The 22,077-nt window shown below is 39.9% G+C and overlaps 1 protein-coding gene across 1 annotated transcript; it reads left to right on the forward strand.

Moving 5' to 3' along the window:
• The first annotated feature begins 10 nt into the window (after positions 1-10).
• Positions 11-21,857, forward strand: sfrp1a (secreted frizzled-related protein 1a). The gene is made up of 3 exons (XM_056457847.1): positions 11-723; positions 11,463-11,543; positions 21,267-21,857. The coding sequence occupies exons 1-3, from the start codon at positions 240-242 to the stop codon at positions 21,590-21,592; spliced, it is 891 nt and encodes a 296-aa protein (XP_056313822.1). The 5' UTR covers positions 11-239; the 3' UTR covers positions 21,593-21,857.
• Positions 21,858-22,077: the final 220 nt, after the last annotated feature.

Genomic DNA, 22,077 nt, shown 5'->3' on the forward strand with positions numbered 1-22,077 from the left:
CCCTGATCTCCAGCGCAGCGCATTTCAAGCAGCTCCGCCGTGCGAGTCAGCAACAGCTATACGGGGCTTCAAAAGGGTGGAGTTTCCACAGCTTCACCACTTTGACTTCGGAGTCTTATAAAATTCAGAGGTATTTGGCTCTCTCTTCCCATTCTCTAGACAAAGAGGACTTGATTTTACTCTTAAGGCTCAGTTTTCAGGGGTTGCTTTTGACTGGAGTTCCTGAGCAGGAGTCCACAATGAAGTACCTTGCATCTTTGTCCCTTTGGAGGATCATCATTTTGATACTGCCACTGGTCTCTTTAGGCCAGACATTTGAGTATGGCTGGCCTGAAACCTATGACAAGCCACCCAAGTGTGTGGACATCCCAGTTGACCTGAGGCTTTGTCAGGGTGTGGGCTATCACCAGATGCTGCTGCCCAACTTGCTGGAGCATGATAGTATGGCTGAGGTCAAGCAGCAAGCGGGCAGCTGGGTGCCTCTGTTGCATAAGAACTGCGACCCGGGCACTCAGTTGTTGCTGTGCTCCCTGTTTGCCCCTGTGTGTATGGAGAGGCCCATCTACCCTTGCCGCAAGCTCTGTGAAAATGTGCGTGATGGCTGCACTCCCATCATGGCAGCATTCGGGTTCCCCTGGCCTCATATACTCACCTGCGACAAGTTTCCTCAAGATGACATGTGCATCAATACACCCAATGATACTTCCACCTTCGAACCCAACGGTAAGTCTAAATGACTAATTCTAAAAACATTTGGATTCATTGTGTTCAGGTGTAATATGAAAACATGAAGACAAATGCATGACTAATCTAAATATACCTTATATTATCACACACTGTAAAAAAATCCCAGAATTTCTCAACATGTTACTGTAATTTTTCACAGTAAATTACATTTACATGTCACTTTACAGGATTTAACTGTGAAATTATTTGTATTCAGAATTTTATTGGGAAATTAAGGCAGGCATCATGATTACTGTAAAAGGGCTATATCTTTTGCACGTTAGTTATAGAAATCAAAAACAGAAATTAATACACAACTTTTATTCTAGTACAAGCACTTTTTTGATATTCAGAAATATTTACACAATAATTGTTATTATGAACTACCTTGCAGTAATTTATTGTGAATTTGCATACAGTAACTTACTGTGAAATAAAGCTATTATTATCCAGTAATTTACTGTAAATTTAAGCTTGAATATTTAACAGTCAATCTAAATATATCTTATATTATCATACATTGTAAAAAATCTCAGAATTTCACAACATGTTACTGTAATTTTTCACAGTAAATTGCACGTGTCACTTTACAGGATTTAACTGTGAAATTATTTGTATTCAGAATTTTATTGGGAAATTAAGGCAGGCATCATGATTACAGCAAATTACTGTAAAAAGAGCTATATCTTTTCCACATTAGTTATAAAAAGTAAGAACATAGAAATTAATACACATGAACTTTTATTCTAGTACAAGCACTTTTTTGATATTTAGAAATATTTACAGAATTATTGTTATCATGAACTACCTCACAGTAATTTACTGTGACTTTACATACAGTAACTTACTGTGAAAGTAATGCTATTATTATCCAGTAATTTACTGTAAATTTAAGGTCGAATATTTTACAGTCAATCTAAATATATCTTATTTACGCATATTTTGTAGTTCAAAGAAAAAAAAGTTTAGCAAATAGCATGTTTTACAGTTTAAATAACAATGACCGATTTTTTTTTTTCCCCCATGCACAATGTATACATTTAGTATTATTTTACCCACTTTACAAGCGTTTTACCTTTTGCTGTGTGTGAGAAATCACACCTGAACTTTTCAAAAGCAGTTGCAGTGTTTTTTCAGGGACTGGTGTCCATTTGGGGGTTTTCATCTGGAGTTATCACACCTTTTGTTGCCTCTCAGGATCTCAAATATCTCATATTTGTGTGTCTGATTTGACAGATGATTTAGATGATTTTGGAAAAGTGTTCTAGGTAAATGTTTAAAAGTAATCTATAGAGATAGAGGGGATATGGCTTCTCAGTAAAGCTTGATTGATGGATATCCAAGGTTTTTTTTTTTTTGCTTGTTTAACAGCTGGTAGCAATTGATTTTGGGGTGTTATTTGAGTTCCAAGACAACACTGGGATCTGTTCCAAAAACCAACCCTTATATATTTATTTATTTAGTGTTATTTCGCAACTGCAGCACCTACTTTTCTTGTAATAGATCCTTTTTGGGTACCTTTTTCTGTAAAAAGTAAAAATCGCTGTTTATTAGCAACCCTATTATTTCTGTAAATGTAATGTCATTTAAAAGGCAGGCCGCCCTGCTGTGCATGTTAACATCGTTTTTTCATAAGGTAATGCAGGAGGATACTTAGTTCAGACACAGAGAGATATTTGAACAGCTGCTTTTATTTACTGGAGGCACTTAAGCAGAAAATGTAAATTTTCAGTGGTTAGAAAAGAAATAAATACACTTCCACTCTTTTAAAAACAGCATCTGTAATTTAAAGCAAATTTAGATTAGACGTTTTTCAGAATATTTTAACGTTACCAGGTATTTTATCAGGGCACCAGTCAGATTTCCCTATGGAAACACTCAAGCCCTATAGTTGTATGTCCCAGAAAAGGGAAAGTACAACTAGCTTATGTAGATGGCTCATAAATTACAAGGGAATTTCCATTTCAAAAGTTGCAACATGGTGCTTTAGACTGAACAGACTGTGTGCCAGAACGATGTACCACACTGAGGGAAGATACTTTTGTGACTTCAGCCATCTGCCCTAGCCTGCTGTTTGTGACGCACAGTCCTGAGTGAGAGATCTCTACCAGTGAAGTTAAATTAATAAGCACCCCATCGAGATCCTGTCAGCTGTTATCACATGCTGTCAGCGTCACGGTCAAATGAACCCAAAGCCACAGATACATTAGACCCTCCCTCGCATATCGACCCACTGTAGGGTTCAAGCAGTGAGGGCTAGGGAGAAGAAAGGATTTCCACTTTTCCTACTTTCTACAAGGGGTTAAGCCCTCACCATTTGTCCACTGTTTTCTTGGTAAAAATGCCTGTGGAGAAAGTGACACTCACTGAAATTGGAACTCCGTTTTATCTTCTGTCAGGCGGTTTACACTTACTGCATTATGCAAAAATGCAGCTTTGTTTTAAAAATACTAGTTTTTGCACAATTTTGGCAATGCTAGCTTTCAAGTAGATGATAATTTACATTACGCAGAAAAGATGTAACATAAAATGTTAGTCTTTTACAATCAGTCTTTTTTTCTCACCTGAGTGCATTTTCTACAATATTATGTTAAAAATACACTATACCGGTTAAAAGTTTGGGGTCGGTTTTTTTTTGTCAAGGCGGCATTTATTAAATGTAAATTGTTAAATATTTATTAAAAATAAATACAAATATTTATTTAAATAACTGCTTTCTTATTGTATGTAGTTTCAAATGAAATAATTGCTCCAGTCATTAGCAATTATTCACTATTACCATTAATATTAATAATGTTTATAATTACAATAATAATAATAACTAATATTAGAGTGATTTCTGAATAGACTGGAGTAATGAAGCTGACAATTCATCTTTAAAATCACTGAAATAAATGATTAAATGATAATCTACTTTTGAACAGTTATTTTATAGTGCAATAACATTTCACAATTTTACAATTTGTACTGTATTTTTTATTAAATATAAATGCAGCCTTGGTGAGGAGGAGAAGCTTATTTTAAAATGTTTAAAAATCCCACTGACACCAAATGTTTGACCGGTAGTGCATGCAAATGAAGTGATGTTTGATAAACAAATTTCGGGAGGAGCACGCGCAGAAGTTTCAGTATCAAATACGTCATTCTATTATCCAATCAGTTCTTGACCAAACCCCTATATATACCAAAGCTGTCTTACCTGCAGCATCTTACGACTTTAGCATCCAAACTTCGACGCAGAATGTCTGAGATTAATCTCTTCGCAGAGGACGACGCCTTCCTTGCCGAGGCTCCTCTGAGATCTCCCGCCGGTACCCAAAGCTCCGTAGCCCCGCAGAGCGCATCAGCTCAGCCCGCGGCTCCACCTCGAGGCCGCCGTTCAGCCAGAATCACGGCTGTCCGATCAAGACGGGGCTCACCATCTCCATCTCCCAGAAGGCAATCCTCTCCAGCCTCATCATTTGCCTCAGCCATGTCCTCCGTCCCAGCCACAGGGATAAACACCGTCTCCGACCTCCGCCAAGCATTGGCCAGCGCAGGCGTCACCGTTCCGCGCCGAACCACCAAGGCGGACCTCCTGGCTATGTATAACGCCTTGCAATCCGGAGCACCACTTCCTTCCATCACTCCACCTTCCAAAGCCACGAAAAAATCCGGCCAGGTCCAAAAGTCGCCATACCAGCGTCCGGATCGAAACCAGTCTTCCAGACCCGGACGCAGCAGCAGGCCGTCAGCGAGTCTGGGGAGAGCCCAAGGTCCAGAGGACGTGGGATCTCAATCCCCGGAAGTAGGACTCCACGCCGGCCCTGGACTCGTTCCTTCGAGCCGCCAGTATAGCGTGAGCTTGCCTCCGCTAGCGGCACCAGAAGCTCATCCTCAAATATATCCTTGGCCCGCAGCCCCCCCTTCAAACTCAAGCGCAGGGTCGCTACAGGAAGCACAGGCCCAAATTCACATCCTGCCTCCCCATTCCTCCCAAGCTCCCGCGAGCAGTGCGAGCGCGAGGCCGCCTCAGCTCCCAGCTCAAAACCCAGCTCCTCTAATTCCTCCTCTTCTTCCCCAGGTTTTCTCAGGCCCCGACGCAAGTTCCAGCGCGAGGCCACCTCCGCTGATGTCACTAGCGTCGGCAGCCCCTCCTCTCTTCTCTTTTCCTCCCACTGGTGATCCTAGGGCCAGCAGCAGCGCGAGCATGCCTCCGCAAGCGGCCCTAGCTTACAACTTTCCTTCAGGCCCCGACGCAAGTTCCAGCGTGAGGCCGCCTCCGCTGATGTCACTAACGTCGGCAGCCCCTCCTCTCTTCTCTTTTCCTCCCACCGGTGATCCTAGGGTCAGCAGCGCGAGCATGCCTCCGCAAGCGGCCCTAGCTTACAACTTTCCTCCAGGCCCCGACGCAAGTTCCAGCGTGAGGCCGCCTCCGCTGACGTCACTAACGTCGGAAGCCCCTCCCCTTTTCTCTTTCCCTCCCACCGGTGATCCTAGGGCCAGCAGTAGCGCGAGCATGCCTCCGCAAGCGGCTCTAGCCTCCAACATCCCACAGCCACTTCTTCACACTAAGTCTTTTTCTCTGTCCACAGCCACGCCTCTACCTGTTCCACCCAACGCCCTCGCCCTGGATCCTCCACCCGTCTCCAACACCATCAGGAGCCAAATCCTGTCAGGTTCGGATGTTGATCTTTTTTCTCTCCTCTCACCCATTTCACCCACATCGGCAGACCGCCAGATAGATTGCGGCCAATTTTCAGTAACCTTAAAAAACACAGCTAATATTCAGTCACGCATCTTATCATTCGCAGAATTCACAATAGCATTTTCAAGATATACAGACGTCATTTGTTCTGTCTATCCCCACAGGAGGCGTGAGCTCAATGATTATCTCGCGATAGTCGCTGAGCTCGCGCTCTCATACGGAGGCTCTCATTTCTATACATACCACCGCCTTTTCTCCGCTAAATGCGCCATTCGCATTTCACAATGGAACCAGACCCCATTCTGGGGAGCCATAGACACAGATCTCCATAATAAAGTCTTTCTCGGTTGCCGCAGTATATCTTGCGCGGTCTGTCGATCCACCACCCACCACACAGAATCATGCCCATTCATAAATCCCATCCCTCCTCCCCTCCCCGACCCAGCCCAGCCCAGATCTACCAGTTACGTCCCTTCAAACCCAAATATTCCGCCCCTTTTTTCTGATCACAGCTCTTCTGTCCCAGCCTCCGCCAGCCCGTGCACCGGCTTCAATAGCGGCAGGTGCTGGAGACAGAAATGTCGTTTTTTGCATGTTTGCAATTTCTGCGGCGGCGCTCACGCCCGCACAGTATGTCCAGTGAGAAAATCTGTAAATAAAAATGCCAGAAAGTACCTATCGACTCCTGTGAATGTTTCTCGCCTAAAATCGGAACTGCTCAAACATCCCGATCCCAAATTCACCGAATTTCTATTAACAGGTCTGTCTTCAGGTTTTCATCCAGGTGTCATTAGCCTACCCACCTGTAGTTTTATTTGTCCAAATCTTCAGTCCGCTCTCGCCGAACCCGACGTCGTCGACCGTCTAATTAAAAAAGAAGTAGACGAAAATTTCATGATGGGTCCTTTCTCCGCACCTCCTTTCAGAGTTTATCGCGTCAGTCCTATTGGCATCGCCACTAGGAAATTCTCCGATAAAAAACGCTTAATAATCGACCTCTCCTCCCCGCATAACTCTCCGTTTCCTAGTATCAACAGTCTCATCCCTCTGGAAGAGTACTCAATGATTTATCATGACATCGACCAAGCTATTTCATTAATTAAAATCGCGGGTCGCGGCGCATGGATGGCTAAAGTCGACATAACGTCCGCCTTTAAAGTCATGCCCATCCACCCTGACTTTTGGCACCTTTTCGGCATTCTTTGGCGAAAAAATTATTATTTTTCCGTCCGCCTAACCTTTGGTTGCAGAAGTAGTCCAAAGATTTTCGATACGCTGTCGGAAGCAATCTGCTGGATCCTTTCCAATAACTACGAAATCCCGCATCTAATACATCTACTAGATGATTTCCTAATCATCTCACCACCAGACGCTATACCAGCCGCGCACCTTTTGACAGTTCAGAAGGTTTTCGCTGAACTCGGGATTCCCCTCGCCGAGGAAAAAACCGCCGGTCCAAGCACTTCAATCGAATTCTTGGGCATCAAATTAGACTCCAATAAATTCCAAGCGTCCTTACCAAAGGAAAAAATTGATCGAACGATCCTGGTAGCTTCCTCCCTATTAGACAGTCCCCTCTGTTCTAAGCGTGAGCTATTATCAATTCTCGGCCATTTGAATTTCGCAATGCGCATAATTCCCCAAGGCCGCTCGTTTATTTCTCATCTCTTATTTCTCGCGTCCTCAGCTCACGGTCTAGAGGATATTATATCCATCGATGACAATAGCCTAAACGAACTCCGTTTATGGATATTATTCCTCAAACAATGGAACGGTCTCTCCTTCTTTTACAGCGACCTAATATCCTCCCCAGCAGACATTAATTTATTCACCGACGCCGCCCCGTCAATCGGATTCGGAGGCTACTATCAAGGACGCTGGTTCGCGTCCACTTGGCCGCCCCAGCTATTAGACCTGCCGCAACCACTAAAATCATCGGCGCTATTCGAGCTCTACCCACTAGTCGTCGCTGCATCCCTATGGGGTAAAGAATGGTCCTCTTCCCGCATCATAATTCACTGTGACAATGAAGCAACCGTTCACTGTATAAATAAAGGCCGTTCAAATTCGCTAGCACTAATTCCCCTGCTAAGACGCCTAACTTGGATCTCAGCATGTGACCAGTTTATTTTAACTGCAAATCACATTTCTGGGTCCAAAAATCAAATTGCTGACTCTCTCTCTCGTTTTGCCTTCCAGAAATTCAGACATTTGGCACCAGAGGCGGATCAGTTTCCAATCCAAGTCCCTCCTTATTCAGAGCTGATATTCCCATAGATCATCCTTTAAAAAAACCTGCTTGGAGCCTCTCTCGACTTTATCCTTCAGGCAGTGGCTCCTAGAACCCTGCAGTCATATTTAACAGCATGGAAAAGCTTTAAAACATTCCATGCATGTTATAACATACTGTTTCCTGATTTTTCTCTACTTTCCATTTCATCTTACATATCCTACCTCACAATTATCAAAAAACTCCAGATCAATTCCATTAAAGGCTATTTGAGTGGAATTCAATTTTTCCACAAACTAATTTACGGCTCCCCTGCACCTCACATAGCTAATTCGCAAACAACTCTTCTCTTGAAAGGCATACAGAAAACCCACCCCACACGTCATGACACCCGACAACCCATAACACTGAAAACACTCACTAAATGCATATCCACTCTTCGCAAAGGATACGAATCAATCCACACAGCACGTACTCTCGACGCCATGTTTATTTTAGCCTTCTTCGGATTTTTAAGGTGTTCAGAACTCACCATTACATCAGGGTTCAACCCAAACATTCATCCCACCATATCCGATCTAGTAACGCTGGATAACGAAACCATTTCTTTCCTCATTAAACAAAGCAAAACTGATCAAGCAAAAAGAGGCCATTACATTTACATTTTCAACCTTCAATCACCTATCCATCCATACCAAACACTGCTAGCATTTTCACATATCAGGAGATCACAAGCCACTTCCCTTTCAGACCCCCTTTTTACAGACGATAGCAATCGCCCAGTCACTCGTTTCTGGTTCCAGAAGCATCTTAAATGCGTCCTAATTAAGTCGGGCTTTCCAGCTGACAATTTCTCCAGCCATTCCTTCAGAATAGGCGCAGCCACCACTGCAGCACAAAATGGTCTATCAGAGCAGCAGATCCAAACACTCGGACGCTGGTCCTCACAGGCCTTTAAGTGCTACATTCGAGCCGACCGCTCTCACATTAGAAAAGCCCATCAAACCCTTATTCAAAACACATTCCTTCATTGACACGACACTTCCTTCGAAATACACTTTGCATAATATATTTTAATAACGCTAATACAGCATCTGCATAACCGTTCCAACAGGGGATGCACACCTCATTATTATGCACCACTGCAAGCGCAGAGACTGCTCCCACGGTAGACGTACACCTTTTTATGCACCACCGCTAGCGTGGTGACCGCTCCTACGGGAGACATACACCTTTATAATTATGCACCACCGCAAGTGCGGTGACAGCTCCCACGGGAGACGTACATCTTATGCACCACTGCAAGTGCAGTGACCGCTCCCTCGGGAGACACACACCTCATTATTATGCACCACTGCTAGTACAGTGACCGCTCCTACGGGAGACGTACACCTTTATATATTATGCACCACTGTATGTGCAGTGACCGCTCCCATGGGAGACGTACACCTCATTATGCACCACTGCAAGCGCAGTGACCGCTCCTACGGGAGACGTACACCTTTATAAATTATGCACCACTGCAAGTGCAGTGACCGCTCCCATGGGAGACGTACACCTCATTATGCACCACTGCAAGCGCAGTGACCGCTCCTACGGGAGACGTACACTTTATAATTACGCACCACTGCAAGTGCAGTGACAGCTCCCACGGGAGACGTACACCTCATTATCATGCACCACTGCTAGTGCAGTGACCGCTCCTACGGGAGACGTACACCTTTACAAAATTTTGCACCACTGCAAGTGCAGTGACCGCTCCCATGGGAGACGTACACCTCATTATGCACCACTGCAAGCGCAGTGACCGCTCCTACGGGAGACGTACACCTTATAATTATGCACCACTGCAAGCGCAGTGACAGCTCCCATGGGAGACGTACACCTTATCATGCACCACTGCAAGCGCAGTGACAGCTCCCTCGGGAGACGTACATCTTAATTATGCACCACTGCAAGCGCAGTGACAGCTCCCATGGGAGACGTACACCTTATCATGCACCACTGCAAGCGCAGTGACAGCTCCCTCGGGAGACGTACACCTTATAATTATGCACCACTGCAAGCGCAGTGACCGCTCCTATGGGAGACGCCCGTCTCCCGTGGGAGCGACGACTCCTGCTGGAGACACTTAACGCATCACCATCAATACAATTACTGCCTCCTCCCGAGACACACACCTTGCAAAGCACAACCATCAGCTTAACAGCACCCCTCCAAATTTTAAAGATCAGCAAATTTTGGGGGGCTCACCCACTTGTCTGGCTGCTGTCCTGTAACAAAATAAGCAATTTTTGGGGAGCGTTCTGGGGCCGGGCTAGATACTTCGCTCGAATCCCTATTCCTCTTTGTTTCCTGATAAGAGGAATGACTCGAGTTTAGGTGTCTTCCCCGAGCTCAGAGCCCTCTCCCCGGACAGCACGCCAAATACGCTTTATTCTGAAACTGTTGCAAGTGTGAACTCGTGAAGTGATGTTTGATAAACAAATTTCGGGAGGAGCACGCGCAGAAGTTTCAGTATCAAATACGTCATTCTATTATCCAATCAGTTCTTGACCAAACCCCTATATATACCAAAGCTGTCTTACCTGCAGCATCTTACGACTTTAGCATCCCTCCACCACCCCGTCACCTCACCTCTTAAGCATTACTATCCCGGGGGGAGCGTTCTGGGGCCGGGCTAGATACTTCGCTCGAATCCCTATTCCTCTTTGTTTCCTGATAAGAGGAATGACTCGAGTTTAGGTGTCTTCCCCGAGCTCAGAGCCCTCTCCCCGGACAGCACGCCAAATACGCTTTATTCTGAAACTGTTGCAAGTGTGAACTCGTGAAAAAACAGCTGGTCACCAAAAAAACTCGCCCAATAGTTTAAATAAAGTTAGAAAAGCATTCATGCTGCTGAGAAATATATCATAATGGTAATTAGTCAGAATTCTTTATTTTGATGGTTTGTTTGTTGAATTTAAGTTACATTGCATCTACATGCCAACTAATTCTCATTAGATTAAAAGTAGACTGTTAGGTTGGGGTTAGGGTTAATGAAAGTTGACATGTACTTGCAGAGTTTCATATTGTCAAATTTAAATGTTAGAAGTCTGTTGAAGGAGCAATATCAACAGATATTAAGCATATGGTCTACTAATACTCAAATGGACCATCAAAATAAAGTGTTACTAGAATTATTCTAGATTTCAGTTTAAAATCTTGAAAGTGGCATAGAGAATTTACATTCAAGGGTTAATATCTGTTTCCATGGCTAAAGGGAGGCATCCCTGAAACAATAGTTGTTTTAATTACAGCCAGTCTTAGTTATTGCCGTGTTGTCCTGTGCCTCCTTTTTTCTGTCTTTCGTAACTTGTAACAATAGTTCATATACAAATGTAAATAGCACAGCTCATATTTGTTTGCTTCAGATTACCATGTGAAGGCAAAAAAGGAAAGACTTAAATTTTTGCTCTGCTCCTCGTATAGCACTTAAGAGTCTAAAATTAAAGTGTTCTATCAATTAAAAGCATGAGTAATATTCAGGGGTTTTAAAAAAATTGAAGAAAGCAAAGAAGAAAATCTTGTAGTTTGCCTGACGAGTACATAATTATAGAAGGTTGATAAAGTTTCTATCCAGAAGAAAACGGCACTGGGATTTCTTCCCCCACTGTTTAAAGTCAATTGCAAACTTTCCAGACTTTCCAGTCATGCAGTGAAAGTGGAACAAAAAGCTAAAGTAGTCAGAGAAATAACATTTGATCCCAATTACTCTGCATGTTGATACCAATGGTGGATTTCCCTGACATTTCCCTGACAGCATTTCCTCTCTTTCAGAACACTCTCCAGTTTGTCCCCCTTGCGACAATGAAATGAAAATGGATGTGATTCTGGACCATATGTGCGCCAGTGAGTTTGGTAAGAAAATCGCTACATGCATCATACAGAATATCAACACGCATTCATTCTGTTTTGTGGTCACACATTGAATGAGCCAAGATTGCAACCCATCTTCCCTTCAGATCTTTTATGTATTGAAATAGAGTAGGCATTCAGGACTGATATATATTAGGTCGAAAGAACAGCCAAAACCACACAGTCCTGAATCAAAACTACTCACCTATTCCTTCTCCAGCAGATGCTTGAATTTTTTTGCTCATCTTAAATGTAGTTCTGAAGCTCGTCGTTTAGAATAAATGAAGGAAAACTTTGTTTTTTCAGTAGCGAAAAACATAGCAGTACAGTTTTCCATAATGTCTTGCTTTCTGTTTTAAATCTTTCATTTTAGTTCTTGTCAGTTTAAAGATGATGTCGATCTTTCACCAGTATTGAGTCATCATGTTAAGTCATAACTTTCTTTAGCTATAAATACTGAGTTCCAGGATCATATTTTATTTTATGGCCATTACCGCTGATTTCTGGACAAATTCAAGCACTTTTAGAACCGCTGGGTCACGATTTTGTTTTTTTTGCACATAGTTGATGGTCTCGATTGCCAAATCCACTTTTATTAGAACAGTGAAATGGTTTTAAACACTTAACACAGCAGCAGCAGAATGTTTTAACCCTTATAAATTTATGTCATGATTTAGATTACCCTTTGAGAGGCCACAACTGTTTAACTAATGAATTGAGGTAATTCACAGAGGCCCTAAACTCTTTATTTGGCTGTTACTAACAGCTCTAAATTGGGATGTTTGCTCTTCTGTCTGGATGTGACAACAGCCCAGGGGTTGACCTTTGGTCAGAGTCTGACAAAGTGTCTTTGGTCATTGGAGTAAATTGTTGTACCCATTTCACCCTGACCTTTTTGTTATAAATTCCAAAAAAATTACTTTTTTTTTTTTTCTTTGGTCACATTTGGATTAGTTTGACAACTAAATATAACAAAACAACTACAAAAGATCTCCATTCACAATAAACGCTTATTTTTATTCAGTCATCTGAAATACTGATTAAATGTATCAGTTTCCATATATATACATATAGAGCAGCACAAATATTTTCAACTTTATTAATAAGATTTTTTTTTTGTCTTGAGCTTCAAAACCCCTTATTTAAGGTTTATAAAAGATCCACATGGTGCTGAAGAGCAGTGGATTTTAAAAAGGCAATAATAACCAATAAATAAATAACAAATAGAATTTAAAAAAACATTAAAATCTAATCTGTTAATATTCCAAAATCATATGACACGATGGGTTGAATTTCTAAGTTATTGCATTTTCAGTGTGGATGAACATTTAGATTTGAGGATGGTTAACAACAATGACTGTTAAACGAGCCTATAACTGCAGCCATTAAGGACAATCCCAGCAGGAGCTGCCTCAACAAAAGGAGAGCAGCGCGAGAGTGACTTCCTGCTTCCCTCTGAAGAGGAAAACAAAAGCTGGTTTTGGTTAGCCTCTGACAAAACCATAAAGTTTCATTCAGTGTTTGAAATGGGTAAGCTATCTCTGGAAAGCTGCTGTCTTTTTTTTCTGGTCAACTTTATGTAAACCAAGCTCACTGACACACTCTCTGTGACCTCTGTGCTGAATTTCCAATGCAGGATATTGCTTAAGACAGACAGCGAAGGAAGATGCGCTTCAAGCTGTGAAGTTTTGCATCAGTGATAAAGTAAATCTATGAGCTAGTTTAGTCTATCTTTTCGGAGTATATACATGTTGTTTTATTAGACCTTTCAAACAGCTCTGGATGCTTTTAAGTTTGGGGTTTGCTCACTTTTGTATAGCTACAGAAATAAGTCAAAGAAATAAATACAATTCATTTGTGGTTACTGAATTTCTTATTTATAGATTTGAGATAAATGTTAATATTAGTTTCATTTTATTAAGGTCTGATAACAGTTATTCTAAGTTTCAATTAAACAATTTAATTTCTATTTTTTAAAATTCAGTTTGGGCTGAAAATTGCAATTTGTCAAAATAAAAACTTTTTCAATTGTTGTGATTTGAAAATCAGGGTTATTTCACCAACAATGGATTTGCTCTAACAATGGACTCTGCTGTAGTTAAAACAGTTCATGTGTTGTGTGTATATATAAATAATTTGTTAAAATGTCATTAGTAGGTAAAACAAATTTAATTTTTACTGAAAAGCATACCAATAGATTATGAATCCAGAGAGTGATCTCTTAGATTTTTCCATAGCTGTTGCTTGGAAGGAAAAGCATTTATTATGGCATTGCTTCGTATCCACACTGTCAAATGAACTTAAACCATTTATTAATTTGGACCAAATAAACTTACTGAACAGCCATGGAAAATATTAGGAGACTATTCTTTGGATTTACAATCTGGTTTACCATGTTATGCGTTTCAGTTAAAACATGTTTTATTTTATTTTTCAGCTACTATCACTTATGACATTTTTCCAAATAAAAAAGTGTTACAGAGGCTGAATCTGAATGTAAAAAAAAACAAGGTCTGCAAGGAGAAGATTTTCTGACAGCTTTTTTGACAAAAAAAAAAACCAAGTTTGCTTCAGCATTCTATTTAGCGTGGCACCTTGTCTCATCATATCTGTTTTTTAGGGTGTTTTCACACTTGCCTTATTAAGTTTGGTTGAATTGCACCAAGGTTAATATAGTTAATGAAAACGAACGAAAAACGAAAAATAAAATTTTTAAATAGTTTTCGTTAACTGAAATAAAACTAAAATGAGTTAAAAAAAAAACTAGAACTAACTGAAACTGTATTGTGTACATACAAAACTAACTAAAATTATAGCAAAAACATCCTTCGTTTTCGTCTTTGTATATGTATTTAATACAGACTGTAAGCCTTTTATCTATTTACTTTGCGCTGCCAGGTGTTTGACCCGTACGGCACCTCAAAGTCTGTAAACCTGATGCCATTGGTCAGATCAAGTCATTCTCCTCCAGTCATCCTCCCTGTTGCTCCCGCGACAAAAACAATGGCTGGACATGACAGCAGCACGGTGACAGCATTAAATACAGAGACTTATTATTTTTTTATTAATGTAAAGTATTAATTTAACACATTTGTGCCCAATAATGGGTTTTATTTCTTTATTAGTGGTCATGAACGAATTGTTCTTATTAACTGGATCTTCTAAGTGAACCAGTGGATTCACCAAATCGATCTGAATCATTTGAAACGATTCACGTCTCCAGTAAGCAGGTATCCTCAAACAACTTAATAACAAAAAATAAACCAACTTATAAACAAAATAATCCAATATATACCGAGTTATTCAGTTATTAAAACAGCAAGATCGGATTTGAGAAGCAGTGAACAGATAATACTGCGCATGCGTGATTCAGTAAACCGAACACAAACCGTACATGACAGCCTGCTGTGACTGAACTAAACTTGAACAACTACAGCGCTGGTAAACCGAGGGCTTAAATGACAGGACCTGGTCAAAAAAACGTGAGTTTATTTCATAACAGAAAGTTGTAATGGAATTTAAATAAGTGAATCATGCTTCAGTTGGGTTGCAAAATTTAATTATAAGAAACTTTTTCAGATCATGGTGATGTTTTAACTGACTGAAATTATGATTGGTGACGACATATTTTTGTTATGTTGAGTCCAAATATGGGAAGACTGTCACAAAAGATCCGGTTTGCATTAAAGATCCGAACTTCCCATCACTACTGTGTATCTAACCTCAGGAGCAGCCTTGCACACATATTGTACTTTAGCCTGCTATCTTGTGGGCTGTTGTATTTGAATTTGAGGATGGGTAGATGGTAGTGGTAGATGATAGTGGTCGTGTCCTCTGAATATGTTTTAAAAAATGTATTGAGTTTTTAATCATACAATATTTATTCTGATGGTTTTGAATCTTGCACCTAACAAATATCCTAATTAGGAAAAAATCTACCTCTAAAAACGAATTAAAACGAACTGAATTTAAAAACAAAAAGTCAAAACAAAATTATAACCTTGAATCGCACTAGAGTTCGCTTTCCCTTCGTTTCGTCTGGGCAGGTGTGAATGTAGTAATTGTATTCGAGTGTGCACCAAAAGTGGACCAAAAAAGCACAACAAGACCTCCTTGAAGAGGTGGTATCTGTGCGCTTTCAAACGAACCCTGGATCGGTTCGTTTGTGGTAAGAACATGATCCGAACTAGAACAGACCCAACCGCAAAAAGTACTGCACCTTCTTGGACTAATCCAGCTGCCATAGTCCGATGGGATGGGGAGGGAAAATATAAGCTGACAGCGCTTTACCAACAATTTTAAACACAGAGAGAGAAAGGGAAAACATTACCTGATGGATTGATGGTAATATTTCCACAAGATGACTATGTCGCAGTTTAGCTAAATTAATACACACCTTCTCCAGAAGTGACTTGCGATGCACCTTCATCCTTTGCAATCCATTAAAACATTGTTTTCCAGTCGAAGTCGTGCTTCATTCATGAAATTATAGTTTGTATACGTCACTTTAGACAAACTGTACTAGTATACTATGACCAGGGATACATTCAGCCAGCGCAATGGTCCCTCCATAGTAAAAAGCGACATTTTCTGCCAGTTTGTTTACTTGTGGGAATTCCATTGGCATGGTTGAAAAGCAGTTTAGGAAATACATTCAATAACATTTGGTCAATGAGTGATGTGGATTTTGTCACATGACTGCATTTTGGTTCTTTTCAACTGGTTCGGACCAAAGCAATCAGTGTGGTGTGAAAAGGACCCAAAAACGGCAGAAAAATTCTACACTTTTCGGCACCCTAGCTGTCGGAAAAACCTTAAAATTACGGATTATTTTCAGTGTACAATGTATTATTTGTTGCCCTTGGCCTGGACCAAATGAACTGAACCACAGATGTGAAAGCACCCTTAGTTTGTTTCTATGTCTGTTTGTATTGTGTTCAAAGAAAAGGCGATACACATTATAGTTTAATTGTAGGTGGACCATGTCCCATTTGTCTTTGGTGTATACCAAAATTCAGGATTCTGCAGGTTTCTTCAAGTGAATTTCAAACTTTTTAAGACCATTTCAAGATCAATACGAGTGAAATTTAAGACTTATTCAGGGCTAAACACTAAGGATTTTTTCTAATGGCCCATTTGGATGTGTTGCTTTAGTTTTCTTTCCACGATTGGGGAATTTAATTAGGAGAATTTGCTATAAAAATATCAAACAGCTGTTGTGAATTGAATCTTTTTTTAAATAAAAAATTTAATATAAACAAAAAAGTTTTAAAATGACTGATTTAGGCCAGATAGGGTAGCTTTACTGGGACATAGGAAAATTAAGACCGGTTTAAAATGATTTAAGACTTACAGCACTATATTTCAGTGAATTTAAGACTTTTTAAGGCCTAAATTTTAAGACTTTAAGACCTTGCCGGCACCCTGAAAATTGGGCTGGCGGATTATTCAACTTAACTAGAGCATTCACTAGAGCAACTCCCTCTAAATTTCTTCAATTTTTGAATATGAAATATTTAAAGAATATGAAAAAAAAAAAGAGTATAGTCTACTGCCATTCCAGCGTTGCTTTTCGGTATTTCCTTTCCGGCAAAACAGTACAGCATTAGCACACTTTACTTGGCTGTCTGTCCCATGGTCAGTGATGCATGCTCAGCTTTCCTGTAGTAAAACTGTATGGTGTAGCACCATTTTAACTGGAGCTCACCCTTAACCACAGGTGCCATGTTTGAGAATTGTTTCAGGCCGAACTCTCCCTACTGAGTTTATGGCATCGTTACATCTGGCTGCGGACATGTCTTCAAAATGACAGAGGAAGCCAGGTCAAAGATCAGGGACAAAGGTTAAAAGGTTTTTTAAAGCAGTGTTTATCGCAGAAGAGCTGCAAGTTTTACCTTCACTGCTCTTTATCAGAATGATTCATTTGGCTCTGGAAAGAACGCTGATTGTGACCGCACGGTCTCTGAGATATGCTCTCTTTGTTTATGCCTTATTTATCAAATATTTACCAAAGCTTTCAAGCATGAAGTACTTATTTGGAGCATCTGAGATTATCTATTTGAAACATTATCTATTTGGGTTTGTGTTTGAAATCCATTCCACCGCCTGTTCTTGGAAAGCGTAACGTTATGATGGTGATTTTGTCGCATGCGGTAACTATATAGTGGATTTTTGCACATAGAATTTGCTCCGTAAACCAGTTCTGCGGATATGGATCTGTCTGTAAAGACTTAACAAAGTGGAATGCCAGTCAACACCACTTTGTTTACTCGTAATGTCTTATCAGATTAGAAAGGCATCTCAAACCGCTTGATTTTAATGGCGTTTCGTTGTGGCTCGCCCATTTCTAAGGTACTGGATTAGAGAGCGAAAGAGTAACCCTATTTAAGCTTTCCCATTGTTATTGTTTGGAAAGTATGGCCTTACACATATTAGCCGTAAAGCCACAACTGAAAGTATTCGACTGTAGCAATATTCCTGCATTTGTAAGGATTACATTCACAAACACAAGGTGCAAAAGAAGTTCACGGTGGAGTTAAATCGGGATTTGAAGTAAGATGAAGACTTGATAATTCTTTAACCTTCAGACCCTTTTTTTTATAAATTCATCAAACGCTAAGCCCCTTTATAGACTTCAGATAAAGCCGTAATCCCTTCCATGTGCACTTGTATTACTGGGAAGACTCTGGCTTATTTCTGCAAGAGCCATTAGAAGTGAGAAGGTGTGACATATGAGGTTATGGGTTGAGGACTAAAACACTTCTCTTTGTGTAATTCTTTGAATTACAGTCCTCTTAAAGTGTGAAGTGTGACTCTCCAGACTTAAAAGGCAATGACTGAGCATTATATTTTTTGTGCTTCAGGCTGCGGAGGATATTTTAAGTCAAGGTTCAACAGGATACGGGGAGGATTTAGTTTCACTGTGGTCTGCTCACTGACAGCCAGTGGAGAATGATCAGGTTTTTAAAGCATAATTAGCAGTAAATCTCAGTACAGATGTCTGCTCATTTCCACGGGTCTTTGGAATCGGCTTGCTAATTGGACCAAATTCTTCTTTAGGTGGCAGAGTGCCTGAAGTTCACTGCTGGGTCGCTGATGTTAAACTGCTGGAAATGATAAGAAGTTTCGCTCTGCATGTTTTAACCCAGAACAAAGGAAAGAATATGACATATTGAAGTTTCAGGCAGGCAGGACCACCGTTGAGCTGACTCGTGTGTAGGGAAGGTTAAGGACTAAGATTAACAGGTTAAAGAGAGTTTACTAAGAGATCAGACAGATTAAAACAAATCTAAGAATGTGAAGTAAGAACCAGGGGTTCAATGGTCAAATGAGTGGTCAAGATAGAGCTTCTCCAAGTAAAGTCCGTAAGTCTTATTGATTTTACAGTTCAAACACTGTACAGTTACACACATTTTACTTGCGTAGATTTTTACATGTAGGTTTCTTAATTCTTGGATTATACAGAATTTATGAACCAATTTTAGAGCTTGCAAAGTATATCAATATAATATACAGTTGAAGCCAGAATTATTAGCCCCCCCGTTTATTTTTTTCCCCAATTTCTGTTTAACGGAGAGAAGATTTTTTTTCAACACATTTCTAAACATAATAGTTTTAATAACTCATTTCTAATAACTGATTTATTTTATCTTTGTCATGATGACAGTAAATAATATTCGACTAGATATTTTTCAAGACACTTCTATACAGCTTAAAGTGACATTTAAAGGCTTAACTTGGTTAATTAGGTTAACTAGACAGGTTAGGGTAATTAGGCAAGTTATTGTGTAATGATGGTTTGTTCTGTAGACTGTCAAAAATATGTAGCTTAAAGGGGCTAATAATTTAGACTTTAATATGGTATTTAAAAATTAAAAACTGCTTTTATTCTAGCCAAAATAAAACAAATAAGATTAAAAAAAAAATTCTAAATTTTTTAGATAAACTGCGGATTTATGTGGAATGATTTGAGAGTATCAGAATTAAAAACTTAAAAAATAATACCTTTTTAACTGTTATTTAATGTTGACAATGTAAATCCAATAAGGTCCACGTATACACTGGTAAACAAAGCAAGTCTCTCATATAATATATCTAAAAGACAGAAAATACTACTTTACAAACTGTATTGTAAATAAATAATATGGACATTTTCACAAGTTAATTAATAAACTCACTGATGGGCTAAAAATCTGCAGATTTCTGCACGCGCAGATTCTGTGTGGACCTAGTTATGAGCAGGGCCAGACAGAGTCTGCAGACAATTTTTGCAATTTCTGCTTAGAATTTAATAAAAAATCAGCAGATTTATGCGGAATGATTTTGAGAACTAAAAACTGAATATATGAAATTTTTAAAAGTTATACATTTTTTACTTTTAATTAATGTTTGCAATGCAAATCTAATTACATCCACTTATTTGGTAAACAAAGCAAGTCTCTCATTTTGACCTTATTCTTTAATGCGGAAGTGCGCTTGTTTTTGCAATTGTTTTAGAACTTCCGATTCAGTTGCCTATGGGACAAATGACTAGGAATAATAAACAGCAGAAAATGGTCAAATTACTTCCTTCATGAATATACAAACAAAGCAGATTCCTACAATAAGACAATGTCAGTTTGCAACATCAAGCAGCATAACGAGCTGTTTTTAACATCTAAAAATCAATGGAATGGAAAGAGACCAGAAGTCTCGAGCCAAAATGATTCAAAATGGCTGCGCCCGCTCGTATTTGTAGAATATGGTGAATAATATATCTACTAACAAACCGAAAATATTACTTTGCAAACAGTATTGTAAATAAATCATACAAACATTTTCACATTAGTCAATAATATTACGGAAATTAATGAGCCATACTTTGGCTAAATAATTATTGGCTTCTCAACCAGAGTACATCTCTGGTTACTTTTGGTGTTTGATGAACGTGTATGATTCATTTTGAGTGGAGTAACAGTTGAATGGGGACCATTTCATCTGTAGCCAATAAATCCACCAAGAAAAATTCTGACCTTTGACTAATTGCCTTAAGCTTATAAGAGAGGTATTCAAAGGAACAAAACCTAGTATCCAGTTACGTCTGGAGGGGCAGAGGGCAGTGAAGCTGCAATTTGGGACATTCTTACCCCCTGGGAAAACGAATACGGCTCTGAAAGTGGTTTTGGTTTGCATGGACATCGATGCTTTCTCTTGAACTTGACAGAGTTCATGACAGAGAGACCAGTATCACAATGGCTTTGCCCTGAGACCATTGGCAAAGAAGACAGGCCTGATATTGATTACACCTTCTTCTCATTTTTTCCCTCCATTCCTTCATCTCTCTTTTTGCCCCTTGCATTACTTAGCAGTCTAATCTCTCTTTTATGGCCTTGGACGTTTGGGAACTGCCAGCGATACCCCTTTTGCAACCCAAACCCTTCTTGGCCTCTTTGAACCCAGCGCATGGCCTGAGGGATTAGATGACTTATTGTAAACGAGAAAGCGCTGCGCAGTCCAGAATACAACATGCATTTCAGGGAAGTTTGATGTAGTTGATGGGAGCAGTGTTGGGGGCTTTTCCTGGCAGTTCAAAATCAAAATGTCATTATGCCACTAAACACAAGCGATATTATTTGAAGAAATGCAGAAAGATAATATTTACTGGCAAGATGAGATCATATTTGGTCACCTCTTTGCCTGCCAGAGAAGATAACATCAGAACTGATTCTATGTTTTCTTTATCCACAGCCATTAAGACCAAGATCCAAGAGGTCAAGCGGGAGAACATGGATCGCAAGGTGACCTTGCAGAAAAGGAAAAGAACCATAAAGCAAGGCACTTTGAAGAAGAAGGACCTAAAAAAACTGACTCTGTACCTGAAGAACGGGGCCGACTGCCCCTGCACACAGCTGGACAATACCCGAAACACATACCTTATCATGGGACGCAAGGTGGACAAACAGTACCTTCTCACCGGGATTCACAAGTGGGACAAATCCAACAGGGAGTTCAAAAAGACCATGAAAAAACTCAAAAGCCACAAGTGCCCTGCCTATGAGAATGTCTTCAAATAAACCTTCTCAAAGCTCCCACTTACTTCATGAACTTGCACATCCAGACAACCCCCAAAAATTGTTTTATTTTTCATATATATATTATATAATTCTTTCATGTATTTTACACGTGAGGTGTTTTGTCTTGGATTTGTGCCATTTAAGACTGAAAAGATAACAAATGAGGTTGTAGACAAACTCTCGTACAAAACCAACTGATCACTTTTGTATATATCCAAATAACTGTTGATAATATCTTGTGAAAGAAATCTGAATTCACCTGCAATTGATTGTTGACTTTTCTGTTTAGTTTTTCTATCAAAATAATAAAATACTTCAACAAGACATATTTTCAACCTATAGTTTACACCTGCTAATAACGGGATAGTTCACACAAAAATGGAAAGTACTAATTTACTCACCCACAAACATTTGCATTTCTTTATTTTGTTGAACACAAAATAATATATTTTGAAGAAAGCTAAAAAAACGTGTAACCATTGACT

This window comes from Danio aesculapii, chromosome 5 (genome assembly GCF_903798145.1).
Source record: "Danio aesculapii chromosome 5, fDanAes4.1, whole genome shotgun sequence".
Lineage (NCBI taxonomy): Eukaryota > Metazoa > Chordata > Actinopteri > Cypriniformes > Danionidae > Danio > Danio aesculapii.